The sequence below is a fragment of the Pogona vitticeps genome, chromosome 7 (assembly GCF_051106095.1).
Source record: "Pogona vitticeps strain Pit_001003342236 chromosome 7, PviZW2.1, whole genome shotgun sequence".
NCBI lineage: Eukaryota > Metazoa > Chordata > Lepidosauria > Squamata > Agamidae > Pogona > Pogona vitticeps.
The window spans coordinates 31,446,845-31,462,690 of NC_135789.1; the positions used below are offsets into that span (position 1 = coordinate 31,446,845).

The 15,846-nt window shown below is 49.7% G+C and overlaps 1 protein-coding gene and 1 long non-coding RNA gene across 2 annotated transcripts in view; one reads left to right on the forward strand and one right to left on the reverse strand.

Annotated features, from left to right (window-relative positions):
- Positions 1 to 15,846, reverse strand: part of DOC2B (double C2 domain beta) — a 70,373-nt gene that overhangs the window by 9,999 nt on the left and 44,528 nt on the right. The window contains exons 5-6 of the mRNA XM_020809051.3: positions 4,505 to 4,631; positions 2,335 to 2,492 (exon numbers count right to left, since the gene is read on the reverse strand). Of these exons, the coding sequence (XP_020664710.3) occupies positions 2,335 to 2,492; positions 4,505 to 4,631 (285 nt within the window). The remainder of the gene's footprint in view (positions 1 to 2,334; positions 2,493 to 4,504; positions 4,632 to 15,846) is intronic.
- LOC140701757 (uncharacterized) lies at positions 4,631 to 15,746 on the forward strand. The gene is made up of 2 exons (XR_013538092.1): positions 4,631 to 6,407; positions 7,457 to 15,746. It is a non-coding gene; the product is annotated as an uncharacterized LOC140701757 (long non-coding RNA).

Below are 15,846 nucleotides of genomic sequence, written 5' to 3' on the forward strand. Positions count from 1 at the left end.
GCACCTTGATCAAAATAGCCACCCCAAGATGCATGGATTGGGAACGAGGTACGCAGGGCGGCATCCTCCTTTTCATTCATAGATGCAGGTAGCACTGAATTCAAGACAGCACATGTTCCCAAAGCAAACGAAAAACTGGGAATCGGCGAAAGGGAAACAGAGAGGTTCGTCATCCCTCCGTGTTGAGGAGAGAACCACTTACCCTTTCCCTTTTCCTCCCGCGTTCTTCTCTTCTCGCAGTGAGAAGCTGCTCTGAATCACGGCAGCGCATCGGCTCCCAGGATTAGCTTGGCCTGCAGATCGGTGGATGTGCTGAAGGCTGTTCCTCCTTTTGAGTCGCTCCTCCCCAGCAGAAGCAAAGCGTGGCAATGGCATGGGTACTCGAGGCCTGCCAGCTTGGTTGGATGCCACGCGGATCCCGGATCCAGCGTCTGAATTCCTGCTTCATTCCAGAAGGATGACAAGATTCCCATCTGTTGTCAGCAGGTGGTTGGGCCGGGTGCGCCGTTCCGGCAGCGGGCAGAACTGGCTCCAAGGCGAAACGGTTTGTCCTCCTTCCCTCTCATAGTGGAAAACGTCCCTCTTCTCTCTGGGCCTTCGTCCACAGATGGTCGGCAATCACCCGGCTCCCCAGGGCCAGCCGATCAAGACGGCAGCCGGAACAGGAGAAAGATGGCCAAAACAAATGCCCGGAGGAGGAGCGGAGTCCGTCTGAGTCCCAAAAAGTGTGAAAAAATGATTTTTAAAAAAGTTGATATGTCAGGAAGAGCCCAGAAAAGGAAGAATGTATCTTAAAGGCTTTGACGTGAAAGGAGTCCGTCTGACACTTGAGCAGAGATTTTAATTCTGTTGTCTATATAATAATAATTTTTTAAAAAACTGGAAATCCCAAACAGATTATATATAAATAAACAACGCCTATGGCATTTGGACGCCTCTCCCTCTTCCTTCTGCTGACTAAGTCTGCATCCCAAAATCATGTTTTTAGGGTGCCATAAGAACTGCCCTGTGCACCCACCTGATGAACAGCCCAAGCTTTTCGCTGTGGGGCGCACGATTCCCTGCCCACACATTTATGGGGATCCTCCTGGATTTGTCATTTTTCTTTTGAAATGCCATCTCCTCCGGCCAAATTTGTTGGACCTGGTTTTCCACGATTGGTTTGGTGGGGGGAGGTTGTCTTTTTAATCATGCCTCGAACCAACATCTAGCTTGAATTTGTTTTGATCTGGTTGTGTTTGCCCCCCCCCCCTCCCAAAAGTCGATAGAAAGGAAGGTGTGCTGCCTTTTTCAAAAACAATCATATTTACTTGGGAGCTAACATCCACCGTCTTCACGTGAGCCTGCATTACACAGGATGACAACCATTATTTTTGTGCGCGAGTATTTTCCTCCTGAGCTTTTAATTAAACAGCAAGGATGCTGATTTATGGTTGTTCTGGGAAAAAAATTAACTCTACTGGGCTTTTACAGTAGATCTTCTTTATACAGCCTTTCATCCCCCCCCCCCCCCGTTTTATTAGAGCAGCTTATTCATTGCTCTCTGAGGCCTTGTTTTGCTGTGAGTGGGGGTGTGTGTATTTAATCCTGGGAGCTGCCCCTTTTCCATTTAACCTAGGGTGTAATCAAGGAGCGAAATGTTCGGCTGGGACTGGAAAACTGAAGGTTTCAGACCTTGAGTATGAAAGTCACTTATGGGGCGACTGTTCTCTCTCAGATGCACCTACCTTGCAGGGCTGTTGTGAGGACCGTGTGAAAAGGGGGAGAGCCATCTTGAGCTCCATTGTGAAAATACAACGGTGGGGAAAGGAAAAAAGAAAGGGCCTCAAACTTTTTCAGAGCAAGTAGACTTCAATTCTGCTTAGATCCTTCAGGGGAAATTAGTTAAAGTTTGCATTCCTCCCCCCCCCCCCTTTGAGCCAACTGACTCCTGCCCACCCAGTAAAAAGGTACAATCTGTGCGTCAGAATAATAACCACAAAACACGTACCTTTTGGCCTGGAAGCCCAACTGGAGGGGGGGGGGGAAACAGCCCTTGCCATCCCATAAAAGGATTGGCAGGGAAGGGAACTCTTTTGGCTGGCGTTGCTTGTCGGATTTTAATCTACAACTGCATAGCCTACAACTAATAGCCTATACGATACGGAGGTATCAATTATTCTGTAGGAACTGGTGAGAACTTCATTTCCACCCAGGTTGATGTGAATGTACCAAAAAGTGTGAGACCTGAATACCAGGAGGAGCCAGACTGGGGAACCGGCTCGTCCCTTCTTCTCACGGTGCCCCTGAGAGAAGATCGAAGCCCCTCTGCAGGGGGCGTTGCTTTTCGCTTACGTTTTCACGTAGGGATCGGAGTAGCCGTTGGCATCCATGGCAGCCAAATGGGCGCAGCGGACGATGCCCACCAGCAAGGCCTGCTTTGGGGAGCTGTATTTGAGAGAGACGAGGATACGGCCACGCTCCTCCAGGGACTTGTCTTCGGTTTTGTCTATCTGCAGGGAGAGCGACAGAGGTATGCAGAGAGAAAGATGTAAGCACGACCGGGCTGCCTGCCTGTCGGGGGTGGCAGCTAAAGGCAGCTGGGAGCGCCCGCCAGCAAAGGGAATGGCAGGAGGGCCAGAAAGAGAGAGAGCGAGAGCGAGAGGCGCTGATTAACTGCAGCCCAAACTCCTGGCATGAGCTGGCCCCTCTCCCTCGTCCACCGTTGGCCTCCGGCCTCCACCAGGATCATAGGAAGGAACCGTATAACGAGCCAGATCGTTAGTGCCCATCAAGCGCAGCATCATCTCCAGGGGTGGGCAGCAGACCCCGCGGACTTTCCTGCATGCAAAGCAGGTGGGCCCTTCCGCTGTTCTGGCAAAGGATGATTCCAATCCTTACATTTCCCAAATAAGGTCTGATATAAAGAGGAAGCTGCCCTGTACCGACTTCCCCTCACCGAGTTTGTACAGTATTTCCTACCTGGAGATGCAGGGGATCAAACTTGGCGTCTTCACAGGCACAAAACAAAGATTCCAGTCCTCAAGGTTCTGACAAACGTCTTGCTTTGTCTAGAAACCCAAGATACTGCCTTCTGCCGACCTTGACTGCTGGCCTCTCTCTCTTTCTCTGTCTAACTCAACACCTCTCTCCAGGATTCGAAGCAGGGGATCGTTCCTGCCCTTACCTGAAGATGCTGGGGATGGAACCCAGGACCTTCTGCATGGGAAGCACAGCCTCTGGCACTGAGCATCATCCTCTCCCCAGGCAGGGGCTTGCCCGAGGGTACCAGAATTCAGGGCATTATAAAATCTAGAGGTGGAGAATAAACGGCAGCGCCTCCCGCCCGTATTCCTTCTCCTTTTTTCAAAAACAGATCATTTCTCTCTTTTTTTGGGTGGGGGGAGGCACATTCCTTAAACTTTTTTTGGGGGGGGAGTGTTACCACTTGTTCCAGGCGCCAAAAGGGCTCTGCCTCTCCCCATCACAGCTTGCTCAGGTCACCAGAGGAGGGTCAAATTAAACCGGCATTCGTTTCGGGTCAACCTCTGGGCTAGAGACACGACCGCCGAACCTCCAGGCTCATCGAGGAGGATGCCGTCCGTCGCTCCCTCTTTGTAAATGGGTTCGAAATATCCCCCTGGGAATTGGGGGGGGCAAGATGGCCCAGAAAAAGAGCTGGCAGAGCACTTTAAGAGTTGTGATGAGAGCCACAAAGCCCAGCAGGCAAAGCAAAGCACAGAGGCCAGAGATGTGGAGAAATTGGGGGGGGGGGGGAAGCACCACCTGTTGAATTCCAGCCTGTTGCACCACAAATTAAATCCACCGAGGTGCTGCTAGTCTGGTGAAATGGGGAACGTGTGTTTTGGCCAAGGGTGGGGAAGAGTGGGCAAAGGAGAGGAGAGCTACCCAGGCTTTTCGCCTGCCTGATCAAGGCTTTCCTGCAGCTGGCCGTGGGGGGAAGAGGGGGCCCGCCTTCCTCGTGACACGTTCCCGGCTTGTTAGCGCCTTGTTACTCCTTCTTTGCTCAAAGCCTGCTGCCCGCTTCCTCCTCGTCCCCTGGGAGCCAGGCTGCCTCTCCTCCCACGCGGTTCTCTCTCTCTCTCTCTCTCTCTCTCTCTCTCTCTCGCCTAGAATTGATAATCAGAGCAGCTTGCAAACATGCCTTCCCCCCCCCTTCTTTTTTAGGAAAGGAAAGCTAAAGTGGCCATAACAGGCTAATTGCAAAGGGCCGTATGAGCAGCTGTGCAGTTGGAAGGGGAGGACGATGAGGGTCCGTAACCTGATAGTCAGGTGTGGTTGGTCAAGTCATGGGGACCCTAACCCGTTAGTCACCTTTCGCGTGGAGGAGCTTCCGAGCTCAGAAAGCCTCCTTTAGGGAAAGGCTAAGGGGATTCTGAGCTGGAAATCTCACCCCCCCCCAAAAAAGCCCCCCAAACCAGCCTCCCCCCCCCGGCTCTGCCCTCTGAGGGCGGCCCTAATCCGCTGCGACAGACTATGTGCGAAAGCCAGCAGCTTCACTCACCGGTAGTTGTTTCTCTAGACAGATGTTGAACTTCTTGGTCTGGTTGGGCTTCAACTTCTTTAATGGGATCCTCGTTTCCCCAATGAACTCGTTATGGCGGAACTTGTCCTCGTCACAGACAGAAACTCTGAAGGTAAATGAAGGAGAAAAATGGGGTGAAGAGGCAGGAATAGCAGTAAATACAGGAGCGGGTTGTAACGGCATCGAGTCCAACAAGCGCACCAGGTTGAAGGCTGGCGCCCGCCCCTTAACCTTGAATTCTTAAATAATTGGAACCAATTAATGTTCAGCCACTGAGAGACTCTCATAAGCAACTTAATTTGTCAATCAGTTCATTCAGTTTGACTTCTACCAGCATGCATCAGAAAGACGCTCCTGACTCACTGTGTTGTGACAGTCGGCTTCCGTCTCAGCCGCTGTGAGGACCGCAGTTGAACGCGGGAGGAACGGAGAAGCCTCAACAAGGGCGAAAAGATGTCACCCTCCCTTCCCTCGTCCTTTGATCTGGGTGGTAAGCAAGAAGGCACCAAGGGGGCCACAGCCGCCTAGGCAGGCAGCTCGCCCCCCAACGAGGCTACCCCGAACTTCCTCTTTGGATCCAGAAGATCTCCCCGGCTCGGCTGGATCTGGATGTTCCCAGCCCTCTGGCGGGATCCTTGGCCCAGCCTAGAAAGAGCACTGGGGAGCCACCAGCAGGTCCTCGTGAACTCTCCTCGCCTTCTCTCTAGCGCACCAGAGGGGGGGGGAAAGACTGCTCTGCCCTGGGACGAGATGAGATGGTCGCACGCCAGGTTGAGCTACCCAGCCTATCTAAGGGAAGGCCAGGCTTAAAAAAAAAAAGAGCCTTCGTTAATCCCACTGGCTTTCTCTAATAGGCTTTTCAAAACGACTCCCTCTTCTGTTTTTCTCCCGCAGGTGGGGAAAGAAAAAGCCCTTTATCATCTTTGCCCACAAAGCCCTTTTTGCAGAAGGAGATTCATTAAGGCGCTCCTTATTAACAGAAGAGAAATAAAGGACAGGAGAGGGAATGAAAAGTGTTAGAAAAGGGAATGGGCCTTATTGGAGGGGCCGAAAGACTCCAGCCAAGCTCGGCTAGAGAAGACGGGGCGTTTGTCCTTGGAAAAAAAATTATACAGTGTGCAGGTACGAGGGGGAGAGGGAGAAAAAGAAGGGGGGGCTGGAGATGCCATTTGCACCCCAGACAGAAAGGAAGCGCCTTCTTCCAAGGCTGACACCAGGAGTAACTATATATTGTAACCCACCTTATAAAAGAATTTATGAAACCATGGAGCCGAAGGAGGGAGGAGAGGATAAAATTCATCCACCACTTAATTGACTTTTTATGAAACTCTTAGGTACAGATGGAGCGCTTCTCTACAAATCAACTGTGGCATTGACATGCAAGGACTGCCTAAGATTTTTTGCTGCCTGAGGTGGAGCAAGAAAGGGGGAGCCGCTCTGGCCCTCTGGGCCCCCAAACCCAGGGGCCCTGGTCGCTGAAGATATTCAAGCACCTGTACCATAAAACCTCACACGGGCCCTTTGTCCCTGGGACACGAGAAGGCAGTCCCAATAAATGACTGCATGTACAAATCCGCTGTCTGTAAGTATGGAAATGTTACAATTTATGGAAGGATTTCCCAGGCCTTCCCTGGGGATGCCAGGGGTTGATCCCAGGTATCCTCCTCCATGCAAAAAAAGAGAGGTGCCTGCGTAATACGGAGAAAGGTTTGATGCCATTGTGAGCACCAGTCTCGTGAAATGTCCCGAGAGGAGAAGGCTCCCTGGAAATGATGCCGGGAGAAGCTGAGGCAACAAGAAAAGAGGAGGAGGAGGAGGAAGAAGAAGGACCCCATAAAGGCAGCCACAGGCTTGCGTTTGCAAGACCTCTTGATGGCCGGAGGTCAGTTACTCATAACGTGTGAAGAAATGTGAAGGACAGAGAGGGCAGAGCTTCTTCCTGCTGGGGGAATACGCAGCCTTCCAGTTTTTGCTTGACTGCATCTCCCATCATTCTGCTCCCCTGGGATGGCAGCAGATGGGAGGTGTAGTCCAGAGGATCGGCAAGTCATCTGGAGAGAGCCACAGATGTTTTTCATACAGAAAAACCACAGGCCCTTTGAATGCTGGCAGGGCCCCAACCTTTATCCGATGAATAATACAGGCCGAGTTCAGATCTCAGAGGGAGCAATCTTTGTGGGTCGGGAAAAACCATTCACCCACCCATCCCTTGATGGAATAAATTTATGATATAAAGCAACTAATAATAAAGCCCTGTAAATTCAAGGCTGGCAATCCCGACTTCCCTTAGGAAGCGGAAGAGGTCAAAAGATGGTGGTCCTGCTTATCTAACGACTGAGAGGCAAGATGTAAAAGCCGGGGAGGGAGAGAGAGAGAGAGAAGGCTCTTGGCCACCTTTCCTCACCCTGGACTGTATAATTTCCAGCCCAGGGAAAGGGAGAGTGAGGGCCCCCGGTCCGATTATGCCCTGGTGCCATTATCTACCGCAAACAGGCAGTGGGAAAGCACCGGGTGGGGAAAAGCAAAGCGCCAGGTAGCTGGGGAAAAGGGGGGCGTTTCATCTGAGTGTGCAAACAGCTGGACGGAGCTGATAGGAAAGCGTGGCTTCTCGGCAGCTGCTCCCAGCCGCGATCCAAGGGGAGCCGGCTGGCCGTCAGGAACCCAGGGGAGAGCTGAATGGCCCGTGCTAGGAAACAGTGCTTGAAATGGAGGAGTGGGAAACCCCACACCCACACAAGCTGGATTCTGGCAAAGAGGAAAAAAAACTGGGAGGAAAGCATTTCAGACCAAAATGAGAGCTGACAATATTTCTGGGCAGTGTGGGAGGGGAAAAAAGCCTCTGCTTCTCTTCAGGTTCCGGTGCTGCTTGTGGGAGGTTTGTTTTCCTCTCCCCTCCTCATCTGCTTTTCCTTTCGTACCCTCTCTGTTCAGATTCTAGGCTAGAGGAACAAGGGGCTTCAGCCGTAGAGTGGGGAACAAGAAATCAAAATGGCCTTGACTTCTGTTCCATGTGGGATCACCAGCCAAAGCCACCTGGCCACCCTGCATTTCACTCGATGAAGGGTTTTCTGGATGGCTGGGATGTGACGCCGATGACGGAACCCCAAGAAAAGATTGGGCTATGAAAGGAGAGATGGAGGCTACGCAGGAACTCACGTCTTGCTTCTCAGGGACTCCAGTCTCCAGTGGCCACTTTACAAAATCCATTATCTTCGGGGAGGGGGGGGGAATAATGCGCACACACACGCTGTTTCACACAGATCTAAGACTTGGGCCCTGTCTTTGCATGTGCATTAGTTAAAATAATAACCCCTTCAAGGGTTAAAATCCAGTCTGCAGTGCTTTCTGGGCGAGTCTGTTTTCAAGCTGCCTGTGGGGACCAGGGGAAGAATTTTTATTTCCAATTCCATGTGGAAGTCAACACACCGCTGTCCTTTAGGGGGACTTCGCTGCATTTTGTGACATGAAAATGTGCATAAGGGAAGATTCTGCACAAAACTGATAGCGAACCCGCATCTGCATAAAGAAGAGTACGCGGATGGCCCAGGCAGGCTTTGAGAAAGGATTGTAACCTGATGGAGATGATGGAGATGAACGTGGGAAAGGGCACAACATGGGAATGGAGAGATCCAGGTATTCCTTCTCTAATCTCGACTCTAGAAACACCCCTTTGGCCCACGGGATCCTTTCTCTCTCCCAGCGTGGCCACCTCCGTCTCTCTTCCCCTCTCGTGATCACCTTCGCGGGCAACCAAGATGGAAGACAGAAATTGGACATTTGGACCCACGTTGCAAATTCAGCCGGTGCCACCATGGACACCAACTTTTGAGCTGGGTCAACGTCGACCGATCCAAGCTTTGGAAGAGGGCAGTGAGAAGCCGAGGGGAGGTAATTAGCCCACTTCTCCAAAGTACGCTCCCGGTTGCCTTCAAGACTTTCTAGGGAAATTAACGCTCTGAATCATTCGAGTCATATAGTCAATTAGCTCCAAAGATTAAACTGTTAAGGTGTCGGTAGAAACTGGGTTAACGGGACAGCCGCAACACGGAGAGGCAGGCAACGACACGATTGGGCATCAAGTAATTGGGTGCTGTTTACGTCCTTGGGCAGGGCCGTGTGAAGCATAACTCTTTACTTTCCTACTTTGCAGATGGAATGAAATTCGTTAGCTCTAATTACTTTCTTAAAAGACATGTCTGGCTGCTGCCATCCACTGGCGTCAGGTAGAAAACACTCCCCCTCCATCACTTCAGCACCCACAAGGTACACAGGAACCGTATCAGTATCCCTCCTCTGTCACCAAGAGAGGCCACCCAGCACAGTAACTACAAAAACAACTCTTAAAAGCTATAGGTACACTACCCAAAGGAGTGATGTTATCCCTTATTATGTTACAGCTGTACTGTAACTTAATTACAGTGGTGCCCCGCATGATGATGATAATCCGTCCCATTGAAATCGCTGTTTAGCAAAATCTTCGTCATGCAAAATCCATTTCCCCATTGGAATGCATTGAAACCCGTTTAATGCGTTCCAATGGGGAAAATACCTTGTCGTCCAGCAAAGATCGCCCATAGGGAAGCCATTTTGTGAGCGCCGATCAGCTGTAAAAATGGCTGTCCTGCGAAGCATGGGTCCGGAAAGCACAGGGCAGCCATTTTGCGAAGCCGATACCAGCTGTAGAAATCCTCGTCTTGTGAACAAATGATTTGCGAAGCACGGACCAAATCGTTAAGTGAAAATCGCCCATTGGAATGATTGTTTTGCGAATCGCTATAGCGATCGCAAAAAGTCATTGTTATGCGGGTTCATCGTTTAGCAGGTCGTCGTCTTGCGAGGTACCACTATACAGCTTTGTTATTGAGAAAGATTTAACTACAAGTAACTTGTAACTAATTACTTCCAGTTCAGGTTCCAACAAAAGGCACACCACAGGGGCCTAGATCAGAAACAGACTTCTGATTATCTCACTTAAAGGTAAAGGTAAAGGTTTCCCTTGACATTGAGTCCAGTCGTGTCTGACTCTAGGGGGTGGTGCTCATCCCTGTTTGCAAGCTGTAGAGCCAGTGTTTGGCCAAAGACAGTTTCCATGGTCACGTGGCCAGCGCGACTAGACACAGAACGCTGTGACCTTCCCACCGAGGTGGTACCTATTTATCGACTCGCATTTTTACATGCTTTAGAACTGCTAGGTTGGCAGGAGCTGGGACAAGCGACGGGAGCTCCCTCCGTCGCATGGATTTGATCTCGGTCTTCCGACCTTCCAGCACAGAGGCTTCTGCAGCACCACCACATCCCACTTATGCCCCAGCTAAAAACAGTAAGTAAACAAATATTTAAAAAGAATTAAACAATTATTGGTTTTAAAATGATAATTAAAATCAATACTAAAAACACCTTTAAAGGCAATGAGGCACAACGACCCAGGTGTGGAGGCGGGGGGAACAACCCTCTCAGGCAGCCAGTCATGAAAGGAAAGCCAGCCAGAAGAGAACGGTCTTTGTCTGCTTGTGGAAGGACAGCCAGGATGGGGCCAGCCCACACCTCCAGACCCATTAAGTTGAGGGAAGGTGGTTTATAGTATAAACCATAATGATGTGCCACCAATCAAGCTGATTCCAGCTCCAGGCCCCCTTTGGAGAGTGTTCTCAGTCTAAAGCTCTCAGGCGCTCTTTCCCGATCCCTCCTCCTGGCCGTGCTCTCGGGCTCCCTTGCAGCTTGCCTGCGGCCCCCCAACACCATCAGCCACCCGCAGCCCCTCTTGGCTGCCGTCTCTTCCATGGGACACCGTGGGAAATCGAGCTCCCAGCCTCCAGCTCTCTACCAAGGCGCTCCAACCTGCGGAGCTATGCAGGGAACGGACAGACCACAAAGCCTAGAAAAACAACACCGACTCTCCTTCCCAGAAGCCTGAGAAAGAGGCCAAACCCCCAAAGTTGGGTGAAACACTGAGTGTTTTCCAGTGGCGATGTATAGAAGTGAGAGCTGGGCCATAAAGAAGGCTGACCGCTGAAGAATTGATGCTTTTGAATTGTGGTGCTGGAGGAGGCTCTTGAGAGTCCCCCGGACTGCAAGGAGAACACACCGATCCATTCTGAAGGAAATCAACCCTGAGTGTTCACTGGAAGGACAGATGCTGAAGCTGAGGCTCCAATCCTTTGGCCATCTCATGAGAAGAGAAGACTCCCTGGAAAAGCCCCTGATGTTGGGAAAGTGTGAAGGCGAGAGGAGAAGGGGACAACAGAGGACGAGGTGGTTGGACAGTGTCATCGAAGCGACCAACATGAATTTGACCCAACTCCGGGAGGCAGTGGAAGACAGGAGGGCCTGGCGTGCTCTGGTCCATGGGGTCACGAAGAGTCGGACACAACTAAACGACTAAGCAACAACAAAAATCCCCGAATCACAGACGTGAGAAGCCCTGGGACGATTTTCCAGCCAGCTGAGCATTGCAGCTTCACTTACTCCCTCTCTTCAAGAGATTCTGGTTTCAGAGTCCTGCCCGCCACCCACCCCCTGGACAAACTTCCCAGATCTTCGGCCAGGGAGCCCTCTGCAACTACAAAATACATCCAGCGATCACAACCGCCGTGGGAGAAGCTCTTTGCTTAATAATATATGCCATGAGTAAGGCAGCATCCAGAATCCTTGCCAGCATAAGGCAGCGAACAAAATCATTATTGGCAGGGCAGCCACGTTCTTGTGAATAATACATTATTTGCTCAAGGGTTTCAGGAGATGACTCGTTTCAGACATTTCCTTGATCCACGTTAGAAGACATGTTTCCAGGGGGAGGGAGGAGAAGCGCCCGCACTGTCGTCTCACAATTAAGGAAAGGTCCACGAGAGCCAAAGTCCCCCCCAGAGGAAAGCCCAGATCACCTCACTCACACCTTTAAATCCCTTTCCACGGGTCCCCTCGGCGGATACAGCTCAGCCCCCCCCCCTTTCTCGAGGTCACAATCCACTTCCCCGATGGGTGATTCCATCTTTTTCCTTGGCTTCCTTTTCTGGCACAACAGCTGTTGGGAAACGCTTTAGCATTCTGGGTGGAAAGGCTTAAAAAAAAACCCCGAGGAATCTTTCCACCTTTAAATCCCACCCGTGCAGTTTTGCCTCACAGCCCCAAGATCGCCTTTGGGCTCACGCGCTCTCCGATCCAAGAAGTGTGCATTGACTTATCGTGTCGATCTGCAGGATTGAAGCGATTTACAGCATAAAAAATCACACGATCAAGGGGTACTGAATGCAGAAACGCTTCAAGAGAAATCCTAAATAAGATAATTCTGTAATATGTGACCTTTCAGCTGACATGGCAAAGAATAGTGGCCATTAGCAACCCCTTGCCCTCCACAGACACATTGTTTTGGAAGGCAAAATATTGTCCTTTATAATTTTTTTGGACAGGGAGAGAACTCTGATTTTGGAATCCCTTTCATATAAAAGCTGGGAATGAGATTAAAGCTACATTTCCTGCCAGTGGCAGAGCAGAAACAGCGTGCACCAATATTATCCATATTTCTCCCCAGCAAGACCTGTGGGCAGCCAAGGTACATTAATCCGAAGCCTTTCCCCCTTCCAAGAAGTTCACATGATGGAAGCTTGAGGACTAAGATCTTTGACAAATTCCTACATGAAATGACATGATCCACATATGTCTTGGTTTCCATTGGATATTCCCCAGTTGTCAAATGATTTTAGCCCACCCCTCAACTGTGGAAATGGCTCAATATACTCTGAGAGGAAATACACATTTCAGTAATCGTTTGAGTAAAGCACACCTGGAAATGCCATTAAAGCATATCTCTAACAGCATATTTTCAGGGGGATTTTTAAATTTGCTTACAAATGGAATTATCAGCAAAACCATGTTCAAATTAAATAGATCAGCCCCCTGATTCAAGCACAGCTTGCCAAGGATGATGCTCCAGTGGGATCTGCAGCAGCCTTTCTCTGCCTGGATCCCCCCCAAGATGTGTCAGACAACAATGCCCATCATGCCTGCCCACTGAACAGGTGGGCAGTGGCTCATAGTAATTCTATCTCAAAACCTTCCCGCTGGCCGGGGGCCTATCGGCCTCCCGCAAAGTGTCTAGTGGAACAGCAGCTTCCAAAAGGGCTGAACATTTTCTAAATCTGCACCTACCCCTGTGACTAATTAGCACACTTGCTTAAAGTGTATTTAAAGCAACATCAACAGGCACATCGCACATCGCAAACCTAAAGTCTCACCCCCACTGGCTTGGATTTTCACCTCTGAGCAGATCTGCCAAAAGCTGAACTGTGGTTTTTTTTAACACAAGGACCTGGCAAAACGCATGTGAAATTCCTTACCTCCAACAGGAAAACAACGGGGGTGGAATGTGTTTTTTTTCTGGTGGATAGGTGGATGAATTAATTTATTCCAAAGGAATTCAAAGAAACAGGGTCATTAGCAAGGATCCCAAATGGCGGCTGTTTACACAGAACGGTCCCTGTTTTAGATCCCCTGCTTCGGCTACATTAATCAGTGTTCCTTTGGGTTGTTTCCCTCGCCTCCAACTCAAAAATGTTAAGCAATTACGGCTTAACGAAGATACACAGAATCTGCCAAGTTTGCATTCTTGCTCATTATTTTTTTTAAATCTTCAGTTCTTTTCATGCTGCCTTTGAAGAAATCTGAAAATGTAGGCATGTTTTGATGGAAAAGAAGCAAGGAGAAGAGGTGGGGGGGGTGAGAAAGAACAGGAATTTCTTACTTATTTGGAAGGTTGTATCCCAGGCATAGCTGTTCCTGTTGAATTCAGCTGCCGGGGGGGGGGGGTACAGAGAAAAATTCCTTTTGGCTCAATTTCAACAAGAATTTAAGCAATGTGAAAGCTTGAGGACTAGAATCTTCAACCAATTCGTATATGAAATGACATGATCCACATGGCTTGGATTTTCTGCAGATTTCACCATTTCTTTCATGGGACTTGAAAGGACTCGAGGTTACCTTTAGCGGGAGAAGGGTAAAACACAGAGATCCACCCACCCCGACCTCCTTCCCAAATCTCTAGAAAGTAACCTTCTTCAAGTCTGTCTCGGAAAACCTCATGTCCAGCAAAAACTTTCTGGAAGTTGATCAACTTTTCTAAGCTCTCCCCCTTCGTCTCTTCCTCCCCTTTTTGTGTGTGACCTTTTGATAGGGCCGGGCATTCCTCTCGACCACACCTGAGAGCCCAACTCCTTCAAAGCCTTCCTGGCCTAAAAAAAGGGGCTCTATTTAAACCCAATTAATTGTTCCAATTATTGTTTTTGGCATGCTCCAGTTCTTCACCTGTTCCCATTGAATCGGTCCTCCAAAGCTCAAAAAGGCAAATATTTCAGACAGTGGGCTTAGAAGGAGGAGGAGGAAGATATTCTTTTCCCTATAAAGAAACCTCCCATGTCTCGCTTTTAAAAAAACGGGTTTGTTCGCAAAGACGAAACACAAAAATTCAGCCCCTGTCAGTGGGGAAGAGAAGAACTTAAGCCCGCTGAAGTCGTGGTGTGTTCATTTCAAGGCTCTGTTGCCATAGAAACAGGTGGCGGGCACCCATCTCCTGCCTCACCACCCTGCACAACTTGCCAGGATCCTTGGTGTTCGGATCCCTCCCGGGTTGTGCCTGGGGGCAAAAGAGGCCGCGAACCTCCTTCCCAAACAAGGCTCGCCATTCGGGAAAACCACAGAGCTGGCCTTTGAAGGCCCAATCGTGATGGGACATAAAGGGTGATATTTCCAGGGGAATCTAAGCTGGCCTTTATTTAACTCATGGAAAAGGACACCTCCTTCCCAGTGGCATTTTGCTCAAAGGGTGCCCATCGATCACAGCTTGGAGGACCAATGAGAGAAATCTGTCCATTTCACTTGGATATTGGCAAGTCCACTGGTACGGCTTCCCAACCTTGGTTCCCTGATGCTTCTCTGACTCTAATGGCTGAACCACGCTATTACTTTTGGTTTCTTTGGCAATTAGTCAAACGAAACCACCATCTCCTAAATGATTTGGGCTTCCTTTTCAGCTGCCAGTCCGTGCTGTCTTAAAAACAACACCGCAAAGGCCCCCTCGATTGGGTTTGCCGAGGCTGGCCTAAGAGGGTTCAGTCTCCAGCGCGCTGGACCTTTGCTGCTCCCAGGTCAGCTCCACCAGACCTAGAGGACTGTGTAACTCGGCAAACTGCCACCATTGACTCCGGATCGTCCGGCCAAAAGACAGAGTCTTTCTCATCCGCTTCGTCCCTGGGGAGCCAACATACCAGCAGTTGTTTCTCCTGAATAATTATGACACTGCTAACTTTCACAGTCAATTAGCACCAAAAGAGGCAAGAAACATATTCTGGGCGCTCCAGAGACTCAGCTGTGAAGCCATGAAGTTAGGCGGTGGATCTTCTTTAATTAGCACCTGAGTTAAATATGGAAGAGGCAGGTGAGGAGGCGAGAAGGCTGAGGCAGCAGAGCAGAAATGAGGATGGCCTGATCTCCAACAGAGAGGGAACGCAGGAGCTAATGAACATCTGGATTGCATCACTCTCCTATTAGCTAATTTCTCAATGCTAATTCCAAGGGTCAAATGTCAAAGCTGAGAAGTCACGGGTCTCAGCCGTGCTGCTGATCACAGGGCAGTTCTGGTGGCCTTCCTCAGGTCTGTTGAGAGATCCATGCCTGCAACAGAGCTTCACAAATCTCCTTTTTAAAAAAACCCAAATACAGGTCTCAGATTTGTCCACGGTTTTCACTTAATTTTTTTACAAGCATCCCAGATAGGTGGACATTTGTGAGAATTGACTCCAGCTCCCAAACCTCTTCACCTTCAAGGTGGAAAGGAGATTTCCAAAATTCAAAGGGGAAAGGAAGCATATGAGGGTTTTAAAATTTGCCTTATGTCCAATATACAATTATTCTTGCATCCTTCGTAACTGTGTGCAGTGATGCCCATGGCGAGTGGGGAATCGGAACCCAGATCCCACCCGTTTCAGGAAATAAATGAGATGGGATCATCATTCAGCCCCACAGCCCCGAAACACCGCTGAATATGCAGGGATTTAAGCCAAGGTTTTGAAGCTGTAAGAAGTCAAAGCCTTCTGCCTGGATGGGTGAGTCTGTCAGTACGATTCTCCCTCATTTGAATGTTCTCAAATCATAAGTACATTCTGTCACATGGAGGAAGAAATTTGCACACTTTGGGAAGTCTCTGTGAAAAAAGGAGCCCAACAATATTCTCGCCCATCGGAGCTGATGGGTTGGGCTCTCGAACCTCATTCATGGTGCTGATCCAGGCCTCCCACCCCAAACAATACCGTTGGTTTGCTTCCTCATTGCCT